Below are 19,253 nucleotides of genomic sequence, written 5' to 3' on the forward strand. Positions count from 1 at the left end.
AGCGTGCATACAAGCCTGGCAAAAATATCAGTGGTGCATATAAGCATGGTTTGCATACAAGCCTGGTTTGCATTAAAGCCTGATGCAGAAAGCGGCTTATGTGCTTATAAGCCCGGCTTTTATCCGCGACTTTACGGTAGTTGCTTGATACGTACGAGTGTACCTACTTTTAAAACGTCCTTGCGCCCGCAGGAATTATGTAGTTTTTCGCGCACTTGGCGTCACGTGGGTGCGCTACTGACCAGGGAGTCTTTTAAAAAAACTCCCTGCTTTTGTCAGTTTTGACAGACTGATCAGGCTATGGCCTAGCGGATTCGCGGAGTGTAATCATGGCAATCATGATTACGTAATGTCTGCACGAGATGATCATATGATAAGCCGTCCTGGAATCTAGATCCTCAGCCTACTGCAAGAATACTACAATGATTATGATTGTAGTCATGTACGTACCTACATTACAACTAATACTTACAACAAAAATACAAGGCTACATCTCATTCTCATGTCCAATGCCCACACCGTCCGGATCGCGGAATTCGGGATGCTAACAGTCACCATGGTCACATACACATGACACATGTGCCATCAATCTTGTTCAGTACTCAGCTCAGTTTCTACTCGAACTACTCCCCTCCTTTCCCCTTTATTTACATAATCATTTTCACGATACATGGTAATTAAATTTTCGTGGAGGACTAGCAGCTAGCAGTCGGTCGATCTAGAAAGTGCCTGATTGAAGTGGTGTTGACGACGAGGAATAGGATTGGTTTGGAAGCCAGTGCAAGTCCAGCTTGTATCGCGCTGCGAGTGCAGACCGCAATGGTAGTCCTTGCAGCGCGTCGGCCCGCCTCTCAAGCGTCCTTGGCGCTGGCACGCGTACTAGCGTTATGGCTTGTGTTGAGCGTTTCTCAGTTCGTGACTGCATCGGGGCAGTGCCGCAACATCACCACGCCACTGCGTTTCACTGTGGACTGCACCGCAGTAACACCTCTGGATACCCAGCGGGCTTCCAACTTTCTCGCGGCCATGCAGTTACACTTGGTGGAGTTTGATGAGAATGTAACTGTGTCCCTGTGAGTAAATTAGTTGCAGTGATCAATGTAATAATAATAATTATTATTGTTTGCTAGTTGTACTGAGTGCTATGGTTGCTTCAGTTATTATTTGCTTGTGTTGGCTGACTAGTAAACCATGGTAAGCGACGAAAAGGGTGTTCGTCGTGTCATTGTACGACTGTGCAGTTGCATGGTTCGGTAGATGTTTAGACTCCCGAAGCACAGACTCGGTCAGTCAGTCATTGGCCGTAATTGGCCTTCGGAAGCGCACTCTGGATATGGACTCCGCACTTTCTTTTTGCGCACTCGTATGGTCGCTTACCGGTCGCCAAGTGTATTTCGGCCTCATAAAGAATGTGTTTTTACCATGATCATCGGATGCCTGTGAGGTAGCGTGTTTGAGTTTGAACAAGCCATACTGTGTCTGTGTGCTGTCTGTATGCTGCAATGGCATACTAGGTTAGTGTATGCTGCAATGGCATACTAGGTTAGTGTATGCTGCAATGGCATACTAGGTTAGTGCCGGTGTCCGGCCAACGGGTACTGTGGTACGTCCTCCCTCCTTCCTTTGTGAAAAGCCAGGCTGCTCATTACATAGGCTACAGACGTTGCACATGCGAAGGTGACATTGTGAATGAATTACCGTGATTAGTGGAAGGTGGGACCGTAATAAGTGGAGATCATGTTATCGTAATGATGTCCCGTGCCACCCACTATTTGATTTTCAGACATCCTAGACTTTACGGTAAATTACCGGTGCTGTAGCACAATGAACAGCACCGAGCGGCAAACTAGCTTCATGTTCTGTTTTGAAATTCGATTGAAACAGTGCGTTCTGTTTGCCCATGGGTAAATTGCGCACTGGATTTAGCGCTAGCCAGAAACAGCTGCCTCTGCCTCTGGTCTGGCCTGGTCAGTGGATGAAATTGACGTCAGAGTTACTGACATGCGTCAACCTGTCAGTATCATGTCATTGCAAACTACATGATGTTGTACTGCCAGCGTATTGGTGGCTATACAAGACGTCTCTGTTCACCTTGACAAGCACGTGTCAAAAAAGTCTTCCAGACGGCCAGGCTGGACTAGCATGGCTTGGCGTGCATGCGTCAGCATCATGAGCTGCTGTACTACAGTATTGTGGATCTGTGGCTGAGGGGCATCACGTGCATTCTGAATTACTTTGCATTCCTCGCTAGAGAGGCGCACTTGCATGGCTGGAGTTGCAGACCTGTCCCCACCATGTGTCCAGCAGTCAAAGCCTCCAGTTGTGCAACACACTCAAACTCCTCTTCTCCAGCCTCCACCCCATAAGGAATTCCACGTATTTAAACGGGTAATTGTGCGTAGCTTAGAACATATGAAAACAATATGCTCAGGAAACTTGATGATATCTGAGATGCGCCGGTGTACTTCAGTCACGTATGGACTGTGTTCATGGTGGTGGTAGCATTGAGCCCATGTATTTGTCCAGTCCCTTTGCGCATGGCGCAGAGCCCATCCACGGTTGGGGAAAAGGTTGGAGGCATACATGTAAGCCCCCCCCCCCCGACCCCTTACCGAATAATTTCAATTTTTCAAAGATGCAGTGTACTTGTAGTTTTGATTGGAATGTGGTATCAAGCGAGACTAGGAAGGACCATGCCTGTGTTCAAATACACGAGACACCCTATTGAGGCAGGCTTACCATTCAATATCAGCATGTAGCTGAAAGCCCCGATAATGAAAACGGTCCTACTCCTACACTGGTGTAGATTTTATTTAGCAATTGTGTTGATAAAATGTTTGCCTGTAGCCCGGGGAAGTATTCTGACACGTTTCATGTATGTTCTTTCTCTTGCTACTATGCAGTAACTTATCTGGCAATGCCATCACTAGCATTTCAACACTATCGGCCCTTCTCCAGCCATTCTCAACCATGTGAGTGCTGACATTTGCCTTCTAGATATTCTTCCAAAGAGACCCTTAGTGTTGTACATGTACACGACCAGCCTCCTGGTTACATGCATGCCAAGCCAGAGCAGCTGTTAATGTCAGTTGGCGTTATTACTACAACTTGACAAGTTTTTAGAATGGGTTGAACTTGTTGCTCACACAATTCCCCCATAGTAGGTAACACAGTTTACGCTGATACCAGCCGTCCTGTGCGTAGCGTAGCTGACCCGGACCTGTCGAGACCCCAGGTCTTCCAGTACATAACAGAACACGGGTACGTCATGTAATATTAGAACAGAAAAGGCCAGGTGGTCTGCATGTTTAAATGAATGTATGCTGTAGCATGGTATGGCACCTGAGATGATGGTCTGTAAGGTATGCTGGTCTCCTTTCGCCATGGTCCTGGAGCACAGGTATTCTGCACTTTGTGAACCAAATTTGTTGTCTTGCTCCAGGAAACAGTTGTTTCTTTGCCGGACAGTGACAGCATTGCCGCTTACTGGGCTTAGATTACGGGTTTGTGTTATGAAGTGTGTATGTGGGGAGGGGGGCTAGGTTCAAGGATTCAGTTAAAGGGGAAGTATACCCTAAAATCAAATTTCCACCAGTTGTAGTCTTCTGGGTGCTGAGTCGAATGGTCTTGGTCCGAGGAAGCTGCGACGCTCCCTTCCTACTTGAATCCCAATCGAACTCGCGCACTTCCACCGAAACTGGGTGACTGCGCCCTACTAGATGGGGATTTGTATGCAAAATGTCACTAAAAGCGCCATTTCGTTCTTATAAAAGCACGGATGACCGCGATTGGCCCATATGTTGTAGTCTTTTGGACGCTGAGTCGACTGGTTTTGGTCCGAAAAGGCTGCGATGCAGCGTTCCTCCTTTATTCCCAATCGAACATGGTTGAACAAGCGGTCACGTGCTCCTGCGTGCCCAAATCACCTGGTCACCGCGCCAGCAGGCGACAACTTTCACACCAAGGTTCAACTCGAGTTCAACTCGAGTGACAGGACTGCACCCAAAAAAGGTCAAACAGGCTAGTAAGTTGTACCCTGCAGGGAGGGTGACCAGGTGACTGGTGTACGCAGGAGCACGTGACCGCTTGTTCAACCATGTTCGATTGGGAATAAAGGAGGAACGCTGCATCGCAGCCTTTTCGGACCAAAACCAGTTGACTCAGCGTCCAAAAGACTACAACATATGGGCCAATCGCGGTCATCCGTGCTTTTATAAGAACGAAATGGCGCTTTTAGTGACATTTTGCATACAAATCCCCATCTAGTAGGGCGCAGTCACCCAGTTTCGGTAGAAGTGCGCGAGTTCGATTGGGAATAAAGGAGGAAGGGAGCGTCTCAGCTTCCTCGGACCAAGACCATTCGACTCAGCACTCCGAAGACTACAACTGGTGAAAATTTGATTTTAGGGTATACCGTAATGTCGCGTGCATAAGCCGGATTTGTGCATAAGCCTGTCTCGTGTAGAAGCATGAAATCTGCAACAGCTTTTCGCGTACAAGCCTGTCGCATGCATAAGCCGGGCCAGTACACGAGACGCGCCACGTGTCGCGTGCGTAAGCCGGGCTACTACGCAAGACTGGTGAGCGCGCCTTTTACATGTTCATGTTTGCATGGTACCGTACACTTGCACACGCGGAAAACGTGGGAAGATGCGGAAATCAACACCAGCAAGTCAGCAGTTTGCGCATACAAGCCTGGTCATTGAGTGGTGCTTGTCATATAAGCCTGTCTCGTGTATAAGCCTGTCTTGTGTACAAGCCTGACTCCATCACCGGCTTATAGGCATATAAGCCCCGGCTAATGCACGCGACATTACGGTACTTCCCCTTTAAGGTTGGATGATGGAGCACTTTGTTCTCTCTCTTTCTCTTCACCTCTGCAGAGATCTGAGCAACAATAGAATTGCCAACTTGACTTCAATGGATTTTGTTGACCTGGTCAACCTAACTACACTGTGAGCATTCCCATAATTAGATCATATTTGTGTAGTTATACTATTGCTACAACTCTTCTGTTTCTCTCATACTGCGCATGTGTCAGGACAGCACGGTCTTTTGTCTGTTGTGAATCTCGAGTGGACTTGTTGATGGTGTGCTCACAACACATTCCCATATATGCGATTTGTCAGTGCAGCAGAGAGAGAGAGAGAGAGAGAGAGAGAGAGAGAGAGAGAGAGAGAGTGAGAGAGAGAGAGAGTTGCAACTCTGAATTTCACGTTTTGACGGTCATCAAACACTGTCAGCATGATGATGTCTTCGTATACTGGTATACTTACACTGCGTTGCATTCCGGACTTTAGACTCTATTCCTTTCTTTCTGGCAACACATGATCCATGTTTTGAACCCCACCCCGAGCAAACTTGACGCACTGAGTATCAATACTAAGTACGTGGCAAAGCTCGGGCTTATCCGTAGACTTCTTTTGTTTGCAGTTGTGTCTTCTTGGCTTACGGGAAATTGCCTGGTTAGGGGTCGTCGCAGAAGTTGTTGTCGTCCCTGAAACGAACAGCGCTCATTTAGTACTCGGACCCATCCCCTCCCCCTGAAACGAACGCAGCTTGCTATGCTGGACGACGAAAATCGCATGCATGTACATGTACATTATGTACGGTGTCGGTTGACTTGCAATTTTTCTCGCACCCCTCCCCCCCCCAAACGAATGGTGTTCGTTTCAGGGATGACGAAACACTTTTGCGGCGACCCCTTACTTTCTCTTTCCACACCTGCCGTTCTGTGTCTCAGAGATCTCTCGCGCAATTCGATCACGGCGATCGAGGTCAGTACATTCAATGGCTCAACTCATACTCCCAACGTGACGGGCATGTAAGTATAATGTAGTGCACATACTGGGTCGACCTCCTGCATGTATGCTCAGCCACATACGCCGCTTGTGTTCACCGATGCACATGTGCATTCCTTCCAAGTACAGTCAAACCTCGTTAGGACGAACACTGATAAGGCGAACTTTCCATTAGTACGAACTAAGGTCAATCCTATGGTTGGCCAGGCATCAATTCTAGTCAAAATTGTTCGTTTAAGACGAACTTCTGTACAGCGAACTTTCGCGAAGACGAACTATTTTCAAGTGTGATTTGAACAAAGTCAGTGTGGTCATGTACATGTAGTACGAACTTTCGGTCCAGGAGCGTGCGCGTGCGCTGGCTGCCTTTTTTCTTCTTTTTTTCAATAGTCGAGGTCATTACTTTACGTACAGTGCAAATTGTTTTCAAGCGTGTTTTGAACAAAAGAATCAGTGCGTTGTACGAACTAACTTTCGACACAGTCGTGATTCATTGCACTTTAAACTTTGTCATTGTACTTACATGTACATGTACCTGTTTCTGGCTTATGCTAAGAATAACGTGCTTCCCATGTACCACAGCATGCACCTTCACGTAAATACAATCCATCTGATATGCATATCGATTTTTTGTCAGATCTGGATAAGAAGAACTCCCGATAAGACAAACAAATTTGTTCAGTCCCTTGAAGTTCGTCCTAACGAGGTTTGACTGTATTCCATCTTGCTCGGCCTTGTTTCAGGGTGCGGCATGTTCAATTTATTGGTAGTACGTTGTTTGTGGAGCCCAGTGCATTCTGAGCAAATGGTAGCAGGTTTACATCCCGTGTGAGCAGCCTTTCATGCCATTGGCCTGTAAAATAAAGGCAGCTACTGCTGGTTTGTCAACCAGACCGCTGTGTTAACCCTTTGAAGCCCAGCTGGTTTTCTGATTTTGGTTGGAAATGAGCATAGGCATGCTTGCCTTGATCCTGCAGGTCTTTGCCAATCTTTTCTGCCGCCTCAGCTTCCATTGCCTTCGAAGATTTCAAAAAATCTTCGAGCAGTTATGTGTATGTATGTGTGTGTGTATGTGTGTATGTGTGTGTGTGTATGTGTGTATGTGTGTGTATGTATGCATGTGTGTGTGTGTGCGTGCGTGCGGGCGCGGGTGCGTGCGCGTGTGTGTTACAGTGACCTGTCCTACAACCAACTTGAAGCTCTGCCTGAAGGTGCATTTGCCAACTTGCTTGAACTAACAACACTGTAAGATATACTCATATACAGCTCTACTGTTTCTAATTCCTTGCCATGTAAATGTCTTTGTTGGTGTTACGGTGGTGCTAGTTTATTGAGGCGGCTCCCGTGCATTGTTATATGTGACACAGTGATTGATTCACAGTATGCATGCTGTGTGAGTTGAAGTGATGGTTGCAAGCTGTGTGTGAGTTGAAGTGATGGCTGCAAGCTTCACTGTCCTGCTGTTGCACTGTGCATTTCTCTGCTCCAGGGACCTGTCTTATAACATGATTCGTCTCATCTCAGACTCTGCCCTGGCGGACAGCAGCAGCTTGGCACGATTGTACGTACTACAGGCGTTCAAATTCCCATACCAGCAGTGTGTGTGTGGCATTGCCTGGGCGCAACATGCGAGTTGTATTTTTCTTGTAGCAGTAGGCATTGCCTACATACACTGTAACAGCGTTCACGGTAGCCCCTCTGTTCAAATGGTTGTTTCTGGGGGTCATTGCTCATAAGAGACTTGAACCACCCTCCTTCATCCAAGACGCACTGCTGAATAATCTTGGCTTCAGTATGTGCTCTCCTCTTATCGTGTTTTGTATTGGGGCTTTTGCACTGTGGCACCCAGGATCTCTGTTGTGCTCTTGCGCTGTGTTTCAGAGTATTGTCGCACAACTCACTCCGTACAGCGGATTTCCTCGGCATCTACAGTCCAGTTCGATACCTGTAAGTTGAACTACTAAGTTGTCCGTGCCTATCTTATAATGCTACCGGAATGCATAGCGGAAGGAGAATGTACACACCTTCTTCCCTTGCTCCTGCATTGATTGACTAGGCGTAGGTAATTCTCCTTCCTAGGACTGCATCAGGCCATCGAGGCAGCACACGTGCACTGTGCACCATGTACCCAGAGCTGACATGTACATCCACCTGCAGTGTAGCTGTATCCCGCCACCGATTGCAATTGGACGTGATTTAACCGAATCTCATCACTTGCAAACTTAGCCATTTTACACACAATGTAGAGCAAAAGCTAGTGCAGGAGACTCTAGCTTATCTTGCTTGTCTCTCCCCCACATCCAGTGCAGCCAATGCAGAACGGATTGTCCTTGCTGCATTCAATTCAGCAGACCGCATATTCATCATTTCATGTGCAAATTGCGAATAAGCGAAACCGCAGATACCTGAAGCATGGACACGTGATAGTGAACTGTAACACAGCAAGAAGAAAGTAAGATGAGAGGGATGGAGTGCTGGTCATTCATCATGATTTGATGCTCTTGACTGTGGACTTTTGGCTGTGTGTACCTTCTTTTTGCACAGGTACCTTGATGATAACAGAATTGAAACAACTGCTGGGATGCGAGCTGCCAACTTCTCATTCATGTTAGTATGTGTGGTGGAGATACTAGGTATCATCATTGTATGCCAGCCACGCGTGGTTACCTGCTTGTAGAAACTCGCCACCTTTGGGTACGGTAGTGCAAATGAAGTCGAGATCCTGGATCGGCGGAGCCCTCCAGACCTCACCACTACACGGTTCATGTCGGTGTGCTCCTTCTTCTGCACTTCATTTTTGACATATTTTAAGTGGCTCAAGTCTGAATTACAGATTGTAATTTGCCCGTTGCTGCAATGTGTGCACTGTCTTTGTCTGCAGTGATATTCGTAACAACAACATCACCACACTTGACCTCACTTTCCTCGCATCGACATCGCCAGCTTTCAACAGCAGCGGACTGTAAGCAACACATTCCAAATGTCCCGTTTGCATATTTCCCTCAAACGCATGAAAATGTTTCTTTGGCCCGCATTGAATCCAAGTACCTGTGTACAAGTATAACATTATTTCACAATGAAGAGATCTGAGATGCTTGTGTTGCCTTTCCAGCTATATTGGGTAGTTGATGCTCTGCGTGCAATGCATGTCTGATCGTCAGGGAATTGTAGCATCTAGGGAGACGACACGGGCAATTGTTTTTGCTAAAAATGATGTGGGTTTTGACCCCGGGCTGCCCGTTGCAGTCGCCCTTTGGGCAGGGCCGATTTATGCATGCTCCAACATGGCATCACTTGTCTGGGTAGCTCTTGGGAGCAAACTGCATAGATCACGGATCAGGTAGAACTTCTGAATGCGGGGTTGAAACTAGGAAACGCACACCTGTTCGGGTATCTTGCATTGTCTCCCTAGCTGCTACGACTCCCTACTGGTCATACCCATGCAGTGTAAATATTACTTTGCAGGTATGTACAGAAATGCGTACCGCTGCGGTATCCTTGTCAATCGGCAACGAGAGAGCTTGGAAGCTCAGGGCCCTTTTTTGCCTAGCTCATCATGCATGTTATTAGAACTGATGGAAATGTTTTTTCCATTAATTGGCTATAGTGTTTTACGTCGGCCATGACGGCTTCAATGACCATCCATACCACAACGAACTGATCGGCTACATCATTGTATTGCAAAAAGTTTCCATCTGTTCGAATAACATGCATGATGAGCTAGGCAAAAAACGAAAAAAAGCATAGCGTAGGGCCCTGAGCGAAAGAAATAAACTTTCTCTTTGCTTTCGAGGGTAATGCGACACCGTCTACCACCTTGATGACCTAGGCAAAAAAAGCATAGGGATGTTATAACTTTTTAATTTCTCCTATCTTTTTCAAGACATAACCTAGGATTCGAACCCGCACTATCGCCCTGCATGCATTCCCCGATACACTTCGCACACATACTCATTCTTCCAAGTTGCTTCGCGTTATGATCTTGCATTTGAAAGCCCTATTTGAATATTGTGGCCAGCTGTCTTTGATGGTACGGTACGGGACAGGTACGGGATAGCGCCAGGCATGCCGGCGACACAAACACACAAACACGGAATAAAAGCTGTGTGGACCCTGGCTAGCGCCAGACGTTACTGAAGTAACGTCTTTTGCATAGCTACGGGAATAAAAGGCAACCCTTGCCCAAGTATTCCGCTGGAGCCACAGAAAGTAAACTCCTATGTCTAGGCTCCTATCTCTAGACTCCCATCTCTAGATACAGGAGGTTCTGAATTCTAGTGTTTCACGCATCACTCTCAGGTTTTGGTTTCGGACGAATTTGAACAGAACTATTTTTGACCTGATTTGTTGTGGTGTTTAGGCTCTGCAGTGGCAACTACTTTAGCTGTGCGTGTCTTCGCAACATCACTGACATAATTGACCGGTCCAATGTGACCTTGCTGAGAGAGGAGCAGAGAGCAGGCCTGTGTGGTGAGTGGAGCTACTGCACAATGGTGTCACTTTCAGTCGCTCCTGCATAGTACATAATAATAATAATAATAATTTGGAAAGGATGGGAGAACTTCAAATTCAAAGGATCAGTCGGGGAAGTGAACTGCCTGAAAAGAGAAAAAAAACGCCAGACCCACCAGGACTCGAACCTGGGACCCTGCTTGTCATGAGCAATGCTCTAACCACTGAGCTATGGGACCAGGCTGAACCTAGAAGGCGCTGACAAGTTTTTTCACTCCAAAGGCAGCTCACAACACGTGCCACACATACTGATGGCACTTGGGTCTTTTTCCCTCCCCCAGGGGACCAACCACGGTCAGTTTCTGGAAACTACCAAAGGTGAAAGAAAGTGATTAAATTTGGAAAGGATGGGGGAACTTCAAATTCAAAGGATCAGTCGGGAAAGTGAACTGCCTGAAAAGAGAAAAAAAAACGCCAGACCCACCAGGACTCGAACCTGGGACCCTGCTTGTCATGAGCAATGCTCTAACCACTGAGCTATGGGACCAGGCTGAACCTAGAAGGCGCTGACAAGTTTTTTCACTCCAAAGGCAGCTCACAACACGTGCCACACATACTGATGGCACTTGGGTCTTTTTCCCTCCCCCAGGGGACCAACCACGGTCAGTTTCTGGAAACTACCAGAGGTGAAAGAAAGTGATTAAATTTGGAAAGGATGGGAGAACTTGTCCGGAGTCCGATATTGAGGTTAGTTTTCGCGGTCTACCACGTTTTCGAATATTGACTGTTGTTGTCACTTCCGTTGTCGTTTTACGTTCGTCCTCATCAGTCCGTATTTTCACTTGGCTTCTCGTCACCCTTGATTGTCGTCCTCGCCGTGGTCGTCCTCCAAAATGTGCTGTCCAGTCCATCGGTGGATCTTCCTCTTCCCGTGAAGATGTGACTGCATGCCCGTCCTCCTCTGCGTGTGTAGGACACGGGCCAGCTGAGAACAGCATAAAAGATGGTGAAAGACCCACACGTAAACCACCGAAACTGACAAAGGATCTGTCGACGTCGGAAAGGGTGACGAGAAGCCAAGTGAAAATACGGACTGATGAGGACGAACGTACAACGACAACGGAAGTGGCAACAACAGTCAATATTCGAAAACGTGGTAGACCGCGAAAACTAACCTCAATATCGGACACCGGACAAGTTGGAGTAAGAAGCTCAATAGAAATCCGCAATGGAGGAGACGTAACGGAAAGGACACCGGGTATCGCGCACCCAGCGGTTAGTGTCAAGAAACGTGGAAGGCCGCGGAAACGCGAAGAGACAGATAGTGGTGATGCCACGAAGAGGCGAGATGACGGAACATTGGAGGAGACAACACCCAATGGAGCTAAGAATCGCACTTCGTCAATCAAGCAACATCTGTCAGCCCGTACCAATTGTCGTGAGTTGTACAGTGATAATGTTTTCTCAATATTGTCACGTGGTAGATGTGCGTTACATTTGGCTGTGTTAGAAGCTTTGTATATCCGTAAGTTAGATCCTGAACTTTGCGTACAGAAAGAAAATGTGTTGTCGCTACAATTGTTTGGTGTTACTCCTCGTCGAGGTGGTAACAATGTAACTTAATTTGCTCACTATGTTGTTGTCACTATTATTATTTTCGTTCGAGTTTTGTGTCGTGCTAAACTTGATAATTTTCCACCTTGTCACGAGTGTTGTTATCTAATTATCTTTACGCTATATAAGTTTTAGTCTTTCCAGCTTGAGCCATTCCCTGTATAATCCTTGATGAGAAGGGACCGAAAACGTTCGGATACTTATGACAAGTGCCTTATTATGACTGGATGTGTGTTTGCGTGGATATTTGCGACCCATAACTTACCTTCGTTTTAAAGTATTATCCGCCTCCGACCTCTTTTAAAAAAAAATAATAATAATATTAACTGGTTTGAGGGAAAGAGACAAACGGGAAAAGTCTGAAGAAAAAATTGACTGTCACCACCAGGACTCGAACCAGGGACCCTCGCTTGTAGCCAGCGATGCTCTAACCACTGAGCTATGGTGTAGTCGTCATCCAAGCAGAGACCGTTCAACGTTTTCTTCAGACTTCGTAAAAAAAAAAAAATAATAATAATAATAATAATCAGGAAGTGTGAGTTACGAAGTCTGAAGAAAATGTTGAACGGCCTCTGCTGGGATGACGACTACACCATAGCTCAGTGGTTAGAGCATCGCTGGCTACAAGCGAGGGTCCCTGGTTCGAGTCCTGGTGGTGACAGTCAATTTTTTCTTCAGACTTTTCCCGTTTGTCTCTTTCCCTCAAACCAGTTAATATTTTATGACTTGGGGCTCCCCGCGTGCTAGTTTGTACGTGAAGTGTGTGGGTTACAGTGAGGGCTGCGTCCCACCCGCCTGTGTGGATTCACAGGAAGTGTGAGTTACGAAGTCTGAAGAAAATGTTGAACGGCCTCTGCTGGGATGACGACTACACCATAGCTCAGTGGTTAGAGCATCGCTGGCTACAAGCGAGGGTCCCTGGTTCGAGTCCTGGTGGTGACAGTCAATTTTTTCTTCAGACTTTTCCCGTTTGTCTCTTTCCCTCAAACCAGTTAATAATACCGTATTTTTCCGGTTGTAAGTCGACCTTTTACGACTTAAAATAGAAGGAGAAAGGGTGGGGGTCGACTTACAACCGGGATTCGACTTATAACCGGGAACTATCAGAATCTTACAAAAAAATGACCTGCACTGCATGCACGAGTGCACTATGTGTACACATTTTTCCAGTTTATTGGTCTTTTGAAGGATTGGGATGTTATAACCTCAATTAAGGAATGTTTACATGATTTGTTCATGTGTTAATAGCAGGAAGTGGTTAATAGTGCTTCTTTGGGTGAAAACTTTAAAACGCAGAATTGAGACCTCCGGATACGGGGGTCGACCTATAACCGGGGTCGACTTACAACCGGTAAAATACGGTAATAATAATAATAATAATACACACAGCTCGCATCTTTCCTGAACCTGTTAGACTGGAGCAGAGTCGACGCATCTGTCAACAGTGTCAAGCCAAGTTAGTCTATCTCCTGCAGCTTGGAGTGCGCTCTCCACGGAGAAATCCGCTGCCTTCAGGTCGTGCCGAATCGTTTCTATCCACCGCAATGGTGGATATATGGGTGCTTTCTCCACTGCATACACATGCGGTACGATTAGAGTGCGTAGCCTAATGAGCTACTGGCTAAAGTAATTTTCCAAAGGTATTTCTCTCATCCTCAATAGCATCAGAGTTCTCAGTGGTTCATGCCACCTGTTCTGCCGGAATCAGGCTGCAGCAGTCTATGATATTTCTGATTCTGGACTGGGTTAGCGTTATGTACCGTATTTACCAGAGTACGAGTACAAGCCGCACTTTAAACACCAGTAATTTACCCCCCCCCCCCCCCCCAAAGTAGGCACTTCAGTCACGTGACAAGACCTGTCAAATTTTGCTAAGGTGAGAGTGCGTACTTGCGTGGTATCAGTCAAGTGCCTGTGCAAAACTGTACAGGTACGCGCCATGCTTCGTTGTACGGGCCTGTAGTTCACTGCATCGTGCTGCTCTGGCGTTCAGCTTTCAGTAGAGCCTACATACGTCATGGTGCGTACATTTTTACGACTGGCAGGTCATGTACACTTCCAGCAAAGAGTTTTTTCACAGTGGCTACAGGAGAAATCCGCCGATGAGAGGGACACTTTGATCGACGCATCCAGGCGCGCTGCACCAAATTCTGTGAGAATTTCGAGGCTCGCCAGCAGACAATTCATGACTGCTGTATGGAGCAAGTGAAGGAGAAGGAGGCAGGTAGCACACGCAAGAAAGAACAACATCAAAAGAAAAAGGAGACTTTGACGGAGATCACGGCTGTAGGTGGACTCTGGATCTCGAAGGAGGCAGCACAGGAGCAGCTCTCAAAAATGTTCTGTGTCACTGACGAACGCCTTGCTCTCAATTCGCAGCTTCACTTCTGCAAGTTTGTTCTGCTGCAGAAGGTCCGAAGTAATTTAGTTTGCACTTTCTACTGGTACAAATGAGCTGCCAATAGAGAAACTGGTTTCCAACATCGAACCTCTGTTTGAAGTGGCGTTAACGTGTGCACGTGCGTTGTGTATGCAGAAATTCCGCTTTCAATTCATTTTGCATATGCTATCTCTGCGTGCTTACCTTCTGAGTGCCAGAAGAATGTCTTTTATAGCATTTAGCAGCGGCAGTGGCCTGCTGGTGAACTCTATGTCGATAACTTATTAGCTAATTTCACAGCAAACCGAAGCTGTTACTATGGGGTTGCCATGGGTTACAACGGGTTGCTATGGGGTTGCTATGGTGTTGTTGTTGTTACTTTATTTTACTTCACCAGAATTACAGGCAGTAGATTGCCTTCTCACTAGACCAGGTCTAGTTCTCACAAATGATGAAGAATGTGAATGAACATGCTAAAGCTAATGAAAAACAAGAAATTGAAAAAGATGAGAAAATCTTGTGTTTTATATTTTATGACGGTATTTGTATGTGAGTGACAGTGATTAAATGACAAGGGAAAGAAAAGAAAAAGATAGAAAAAAAGAGTAAGGAATAAACGGTGATTGTGGTAACAATTGTCATATTCTGGACTATTGTGAACTTTGATCAGTATTTTGTTGATCCATAAACGCTTGTTGGTGTTTGTGAGAGCCGTGTGTTTGAAAATGCCACTCTGAAGTTTTGCAACTATATCCACTGATAACACTTTGGAGATGCTGTTGGTACCGCAAAATGTATTGCTTTGGCCTTATGCAATTGCCTCTCTTCAACCCTTCATATCTCACTTGTGTCTTTGTGGATTTCAATGAAATTTTGTGTGTGACCTCGTGATATCCACCACTGTCGATTTACGATGCTAAACCTGGGAGAAACCCGACTGGAAAAAACCGGCTGAAGTGCCAAACCCCAAAGGGTTGTGGCTTATACTACAATGGTCAAATCAACGGTGATAAATAGCGTAGATATCTGTATTTTTTTTAAAGCGAAGGTCCCAGATTCGAGTCCTCGTGTTGACAGTCAATTTTTTCTTCAGACTTTCCCTTTTCCATTCCCTTAGCCAGTGAATATCTGTATTTAATGACACCGGAGGGTGTACCTAGTGTGCTGACAGTGCTCAACACCGCGGAGGCCGAGCGTAATACGGAACAGAACAACAAGCTGTTGCCTGATGATTGCGAGAGCATGAAACTTGAAGTCGCAGCAAACAAGCCTTGATTGTTCTTGTTGTTCTGTTCTGTATTTAATGACAAAAAATCTGGGTACAGCTTTTACTCGAGTGTGGCATACTCTGGAAAATGCGGTGTATCCTTTTTTTGTGTTAACCTTGTACCAGTTATTGCATATATGCTTGCATACATTGCCATATGTTTTACCGTCATGATTTCCTGATACCCAATTAGGACTCTTTCATTCTCGTTGTTCCTCTTTTGTTCCTGTTCTGTATTCTAACTTGTTATCCCAGCTTGTTCCGTGCCGAACAGGTCGTATCGATACGGTCGTGATTGCTCAATGGCATGTGATTGCCAGGCGAATACCACTGTCAACTGTCACCCAGTCAGTGGGCGATGTAACTGCATTCCGGATTATGCCCTACACAATTGCTCTCTTGATATCCACTCAGGTAGGTATATGCTTGTACTCCATATCTGGTACAGCAGTTTTCAATGCGACCTGTACTGATAATGATGTCGAAGAATTGGTCCCTAATGGTGGGTTCCCCCTTTCTATACAGTATTCAGTTTCTCTTGTGAATGTACATGTCTATTCTGGCAGAGTGTCCCAGCGTGTGCAACTGCAGCGAAGACGCCACCAGGCTGCTCTATGCCAACTGTGCCGGTCGTAATTTGACTGCTCTGCCGGCGTACATCAGCCCGTACACATCCGCACTGTAAGTACGTGTGCTGACTTTCACCAAGTGCACACGGGTGCGATGATGCATACTCATAGTGATGCTGCATGGTGCGAACACACTGGCATACTGTTTTTTTATTTTCTAGTTGTTGTATTTGTGAAATAATGACACAAAGGTGCAAATGCGAGAAAACTCAATAAGCGCGACATGTAGTGCGACAACAAGAGACAACCACTGGACATACATGTAACTAACGAGGTTCGCTGTTTACTTTAGCTATCTTCTTTCTTTCTTTCTTTCTTTTTGCGCTGTTTTACCACCTTCTTACTGTATTTAATCCACTGTTCCTGTTGTATTTGTATTTGACCTCAAACGCAACCTCGCCCAAGGAAAAGAAACCGGGGAGAGCACAGGCAAATAATGACAGGGTCTGCATGAGTTGGCTGTGCCAGGTGCACAGGAGACCCGGTGCATGGCAATCTGGTCCACATCCATGTAAGCACAATGGTGCGTAGGCACGCAGGGACAACGGGTAGTGTTTGTACTCTGAACTGGACACAAGACTAACATGCCGGGTGCATATCCGGGAAACAGGAACATATTGTACACATATAGTGAAAACTCCCTTGGCAGACACCTTTCAAGAAAGGATACCTCTGTGTCGAGTGGAAGGTTCAATGGACTTCTCGTGTGCTCTGGATGGCAGTCGCGAGTCAGTCAAGAGAGAATTCAAGTCGGCAGGAAACGCGCGAGCTCCCACGAAGGGAGCAACACACAATTCCCCAAGTATCGCCAAAGTCGCACCAACCTCTTCTTCACATTGTGATAGTTGTGTTATTCACAATTTGTAGGTAAAAGCGTAAGCATTTATGCTACCCGGTTTCTGCCATATCCGGCTCGTTCTTGAAAACATGGACCATGTAAGCCGTTGATACGCTAACAGTTACCCATTGATACAAAGCTCTTTGCCACAGTGTGTGCCATGCCATGTTTTTGCTTTGGAGAGATCTCTCGCGATTTTAAACGCAGAGGAGTTGGTACATGTAACGGAGAGAATAGTGTGCGATAGGATGGTCTGATTTGGAGGTGTACCAACCTTCATTATTGCGGAAAGTGTCACATAACCATTATTGTTCTGTATTGTTGCCTGTGTCGGGCTCAGTGATCTCAATAATAACATGTTCACCGTGCTCAACGGCTCTGAGTTCGCAACTCATACAAGGCTACAGACATTGTAAGTTTGGCTGTTGTTGTCATGCTTGCTGCCTGGTGTTTTTGTGCAAAAGCTGGACCAGCCACTGGGGCATGATCACGCTTTTCATAATGGGTTTCATGTAACTATATGGTGTGGTACAGTTTACGCATCATCATTTAATTAATGTCCTAATTATTGCTGGTGATTAGTTTTCCGTACTACCAACACATTTTGTTGTTCCTACAGGAGCTTCAGAAACAATAGGATATCATCAATCATCAATGGCGGTCTTTCTCAGCTTCCAGTCCTCATATCACTGTAAGTCTATGCCAATAGTGAAAGTTCTGTGCTCTATTTCTTCTCCAATGTATACATTCAATTGATCATTAGGGAGAATGTGCTCTCCATTCTAGGTTTCACAGCGAATATTAGGACACAAGGGCTGCTCTACATAACTCCCTATCAGGGAAATAATAGAAAGCATGGAATAAGTCCTTCTCGATAGACAAAGTTCTAAGACACCTCACGTAAAAATGGGCCTCCCGACGAGTGTTCTTGTTGGCTGCGATGCCAGATGATGTAACTGATTCCTGGAGGGTGTCCTGGGAGGTATGGAAGAAAGAAAAGTAAGGGAGAGAGAGAGAGAAGGGGGGGGGGGAGAGAAAGAGAAAGAGACAAGAGAGAAAGAGAGAGTCACTCTTCATCACTGTACATCGAGCCATTCTTAGCCTTCCGATAATAACTACGATCATATTCAGTACATGCAACATGCATTCCTGCATGTTGTATGCTGTCGCAGGGTTCTGGATGGCAATTTGCTGACCTATGACAGCCTCAACTCATCAGGAATTTTCCCAAGAAGTTTGGTCCAGTTGTGAGTATGCCTTTTGTGCAGCGAATCCTCATAATAACATAATGGTTGTTTCTTTAGAATGGATGCATGGTGAGGTTCTATGACTTTTTTCTGTTTTGGTGTCAGAATATCTGCTTGTATGCATGCCTTCCATGTGTTCCTGAGAAAATTCCTGGACATACTGAATAGTACATACGGTCAAGTCTGCCATAGACGACCATCTACCACCAGCGACCCTTCTTGAGTGTGTGTACATATACATGCATGTATCAATGTGCTGCGTGTGTTGTGTGTATCATATATTTTGCAGGGATCTGTCTGACAACCCAATTGGCACGGTTCCAAGGACACTACTTACGAATTTGACTCAGCTGCAAGAACTGTAGGCTTCTCTCGGTGCATATTCATAGTGCGAACGGGGAGGCATTTTCCACCTGGACGTTTCACTCAATGTGTAGCTTGGTATACTAGTAATAGGTGTTCTGTGTAATGCCACTCACATGTTTGTAGTGTATCCATGGCCAAGTCATAGACCAGTAGTGGCATGCAGTTGACTCACAAAGTGAGTTCTTCGTTCAAAGTCACAAGGGTGTACAATACGAATACCCTGCAGGTTTTGAAGACAGTGTTGTACTGGTAAATCTTTTGTGTCCAATCCGCCAGAGAGGTTGGTCGGGTACAAGACCAGTTAACCTTAGTGTATTGCTTCCTAGTGCACGCGTTTGCATTTCCAGTAGATCGCATAGACGGAATTCCTGGGATGTGGTGTGTTGTTTCCACACTGTTGTTCTCTGCAGTTCTATGAACAACTGCTCCATAACGGCAATTGAAGTTGGTTCATTCTCTGGTCCTGTGTCTCCTGTTACCATGCTCCTGTAAGCGATGTGTGTCGTTTCTTAGTTATGTGGCCACTGTAAACAGTTGGCAGACGTTCTAATCTCTGGAAGTGTGGTTCACAGTGAGATTCTGCAAGTGTGTTCCATTGGTGCTCGCTCCACCCAGTATGGCATGCTGTGTGCAACATACTACAAGCGGAAATAGGTGTC

At 46.0% G+C, this 19,253-nt stretch overlaps 1 protein-coding gene across 1 annotated transcript in view; it reads left to right on the top strand.

Moving 5' to 3' along the window:
• Positions 1-646: 646 nt before the first annotated feature.
• Positions 647-19,253, top strand: part of LOC135831088 (uncharacterized) — a 134,630-nt gene continuing 116,023 nt past the window's right edge. Inside the window, exons 1-17 of the mRNA XM_065343344.1 lie at positions 647-1,073; positions 2,904-2,972; positions 4,884-4,955; positions 5,744-5,824; positions 6,975-7,046; positions 7,291-7,362; positions 7,683-7,748; positions 8,346-8,408; positions 8,683-8,763; positions 10,162-10,271; positions 15,770-15,928; positions 16,081-16,195; positions 17,322-17,393; positions 17,601-17,672; positions 18,154-18,228; positions 18,518-18,589; positions 19,005-19,082. Coding sequence (XP_065199416.1) covers positions 820-1,073; positions 2,904-2,972; positions 4,884-4,955; positions 5,744-5,824; positions 6,975-7,046; positions 7,291-7,362; positions 7,683-7,748; positions 8,346-8,408; positions 8,683-8,763; positions 10,162-10,271; positions 15,770-15,928; positions 16,081-16,195; positions 17,322-17,393; positions 17,601-17,672; positions 18,154-18,228; positions 18,518-18,589; positions 19,005-19,082 — 1,583 coding nt within the window. The 5' untranslated portion in view covers positions 647-819. The remainder of the gene's footprint in view (positions 1,074-2,903; positions 2,973-4,883; positions 4,956-5,743; positions 5,825-6,974; positions 7,047-7,290; positions 7,363-7,682; positions 7,749-8,345; positions 8,409-8,682; positions 8,764-10,161; positions 10,272-15,769; positions 15,929-16,080; positions 16,196-17,321; positions 17,394-17,600; positions 17,673-18,153; positions 18,229-18,517; positions 18,590-19,004; positions 19,083-19,253) is intronic.

This window comes from Sycon ciliatum, chromosome 1, assembly GCF_964019385.1.
Source record: "Sycon ciliatum chromosome 1, ocSycCili1.1, whole genome shotgun sequence".
NCBI classification, from domain to species: Eukaryota; Metazoa; Porifera; class Calcarea; order Leucosolenida; family Sycettidae; genus Sycon; species Sycon ciliatum.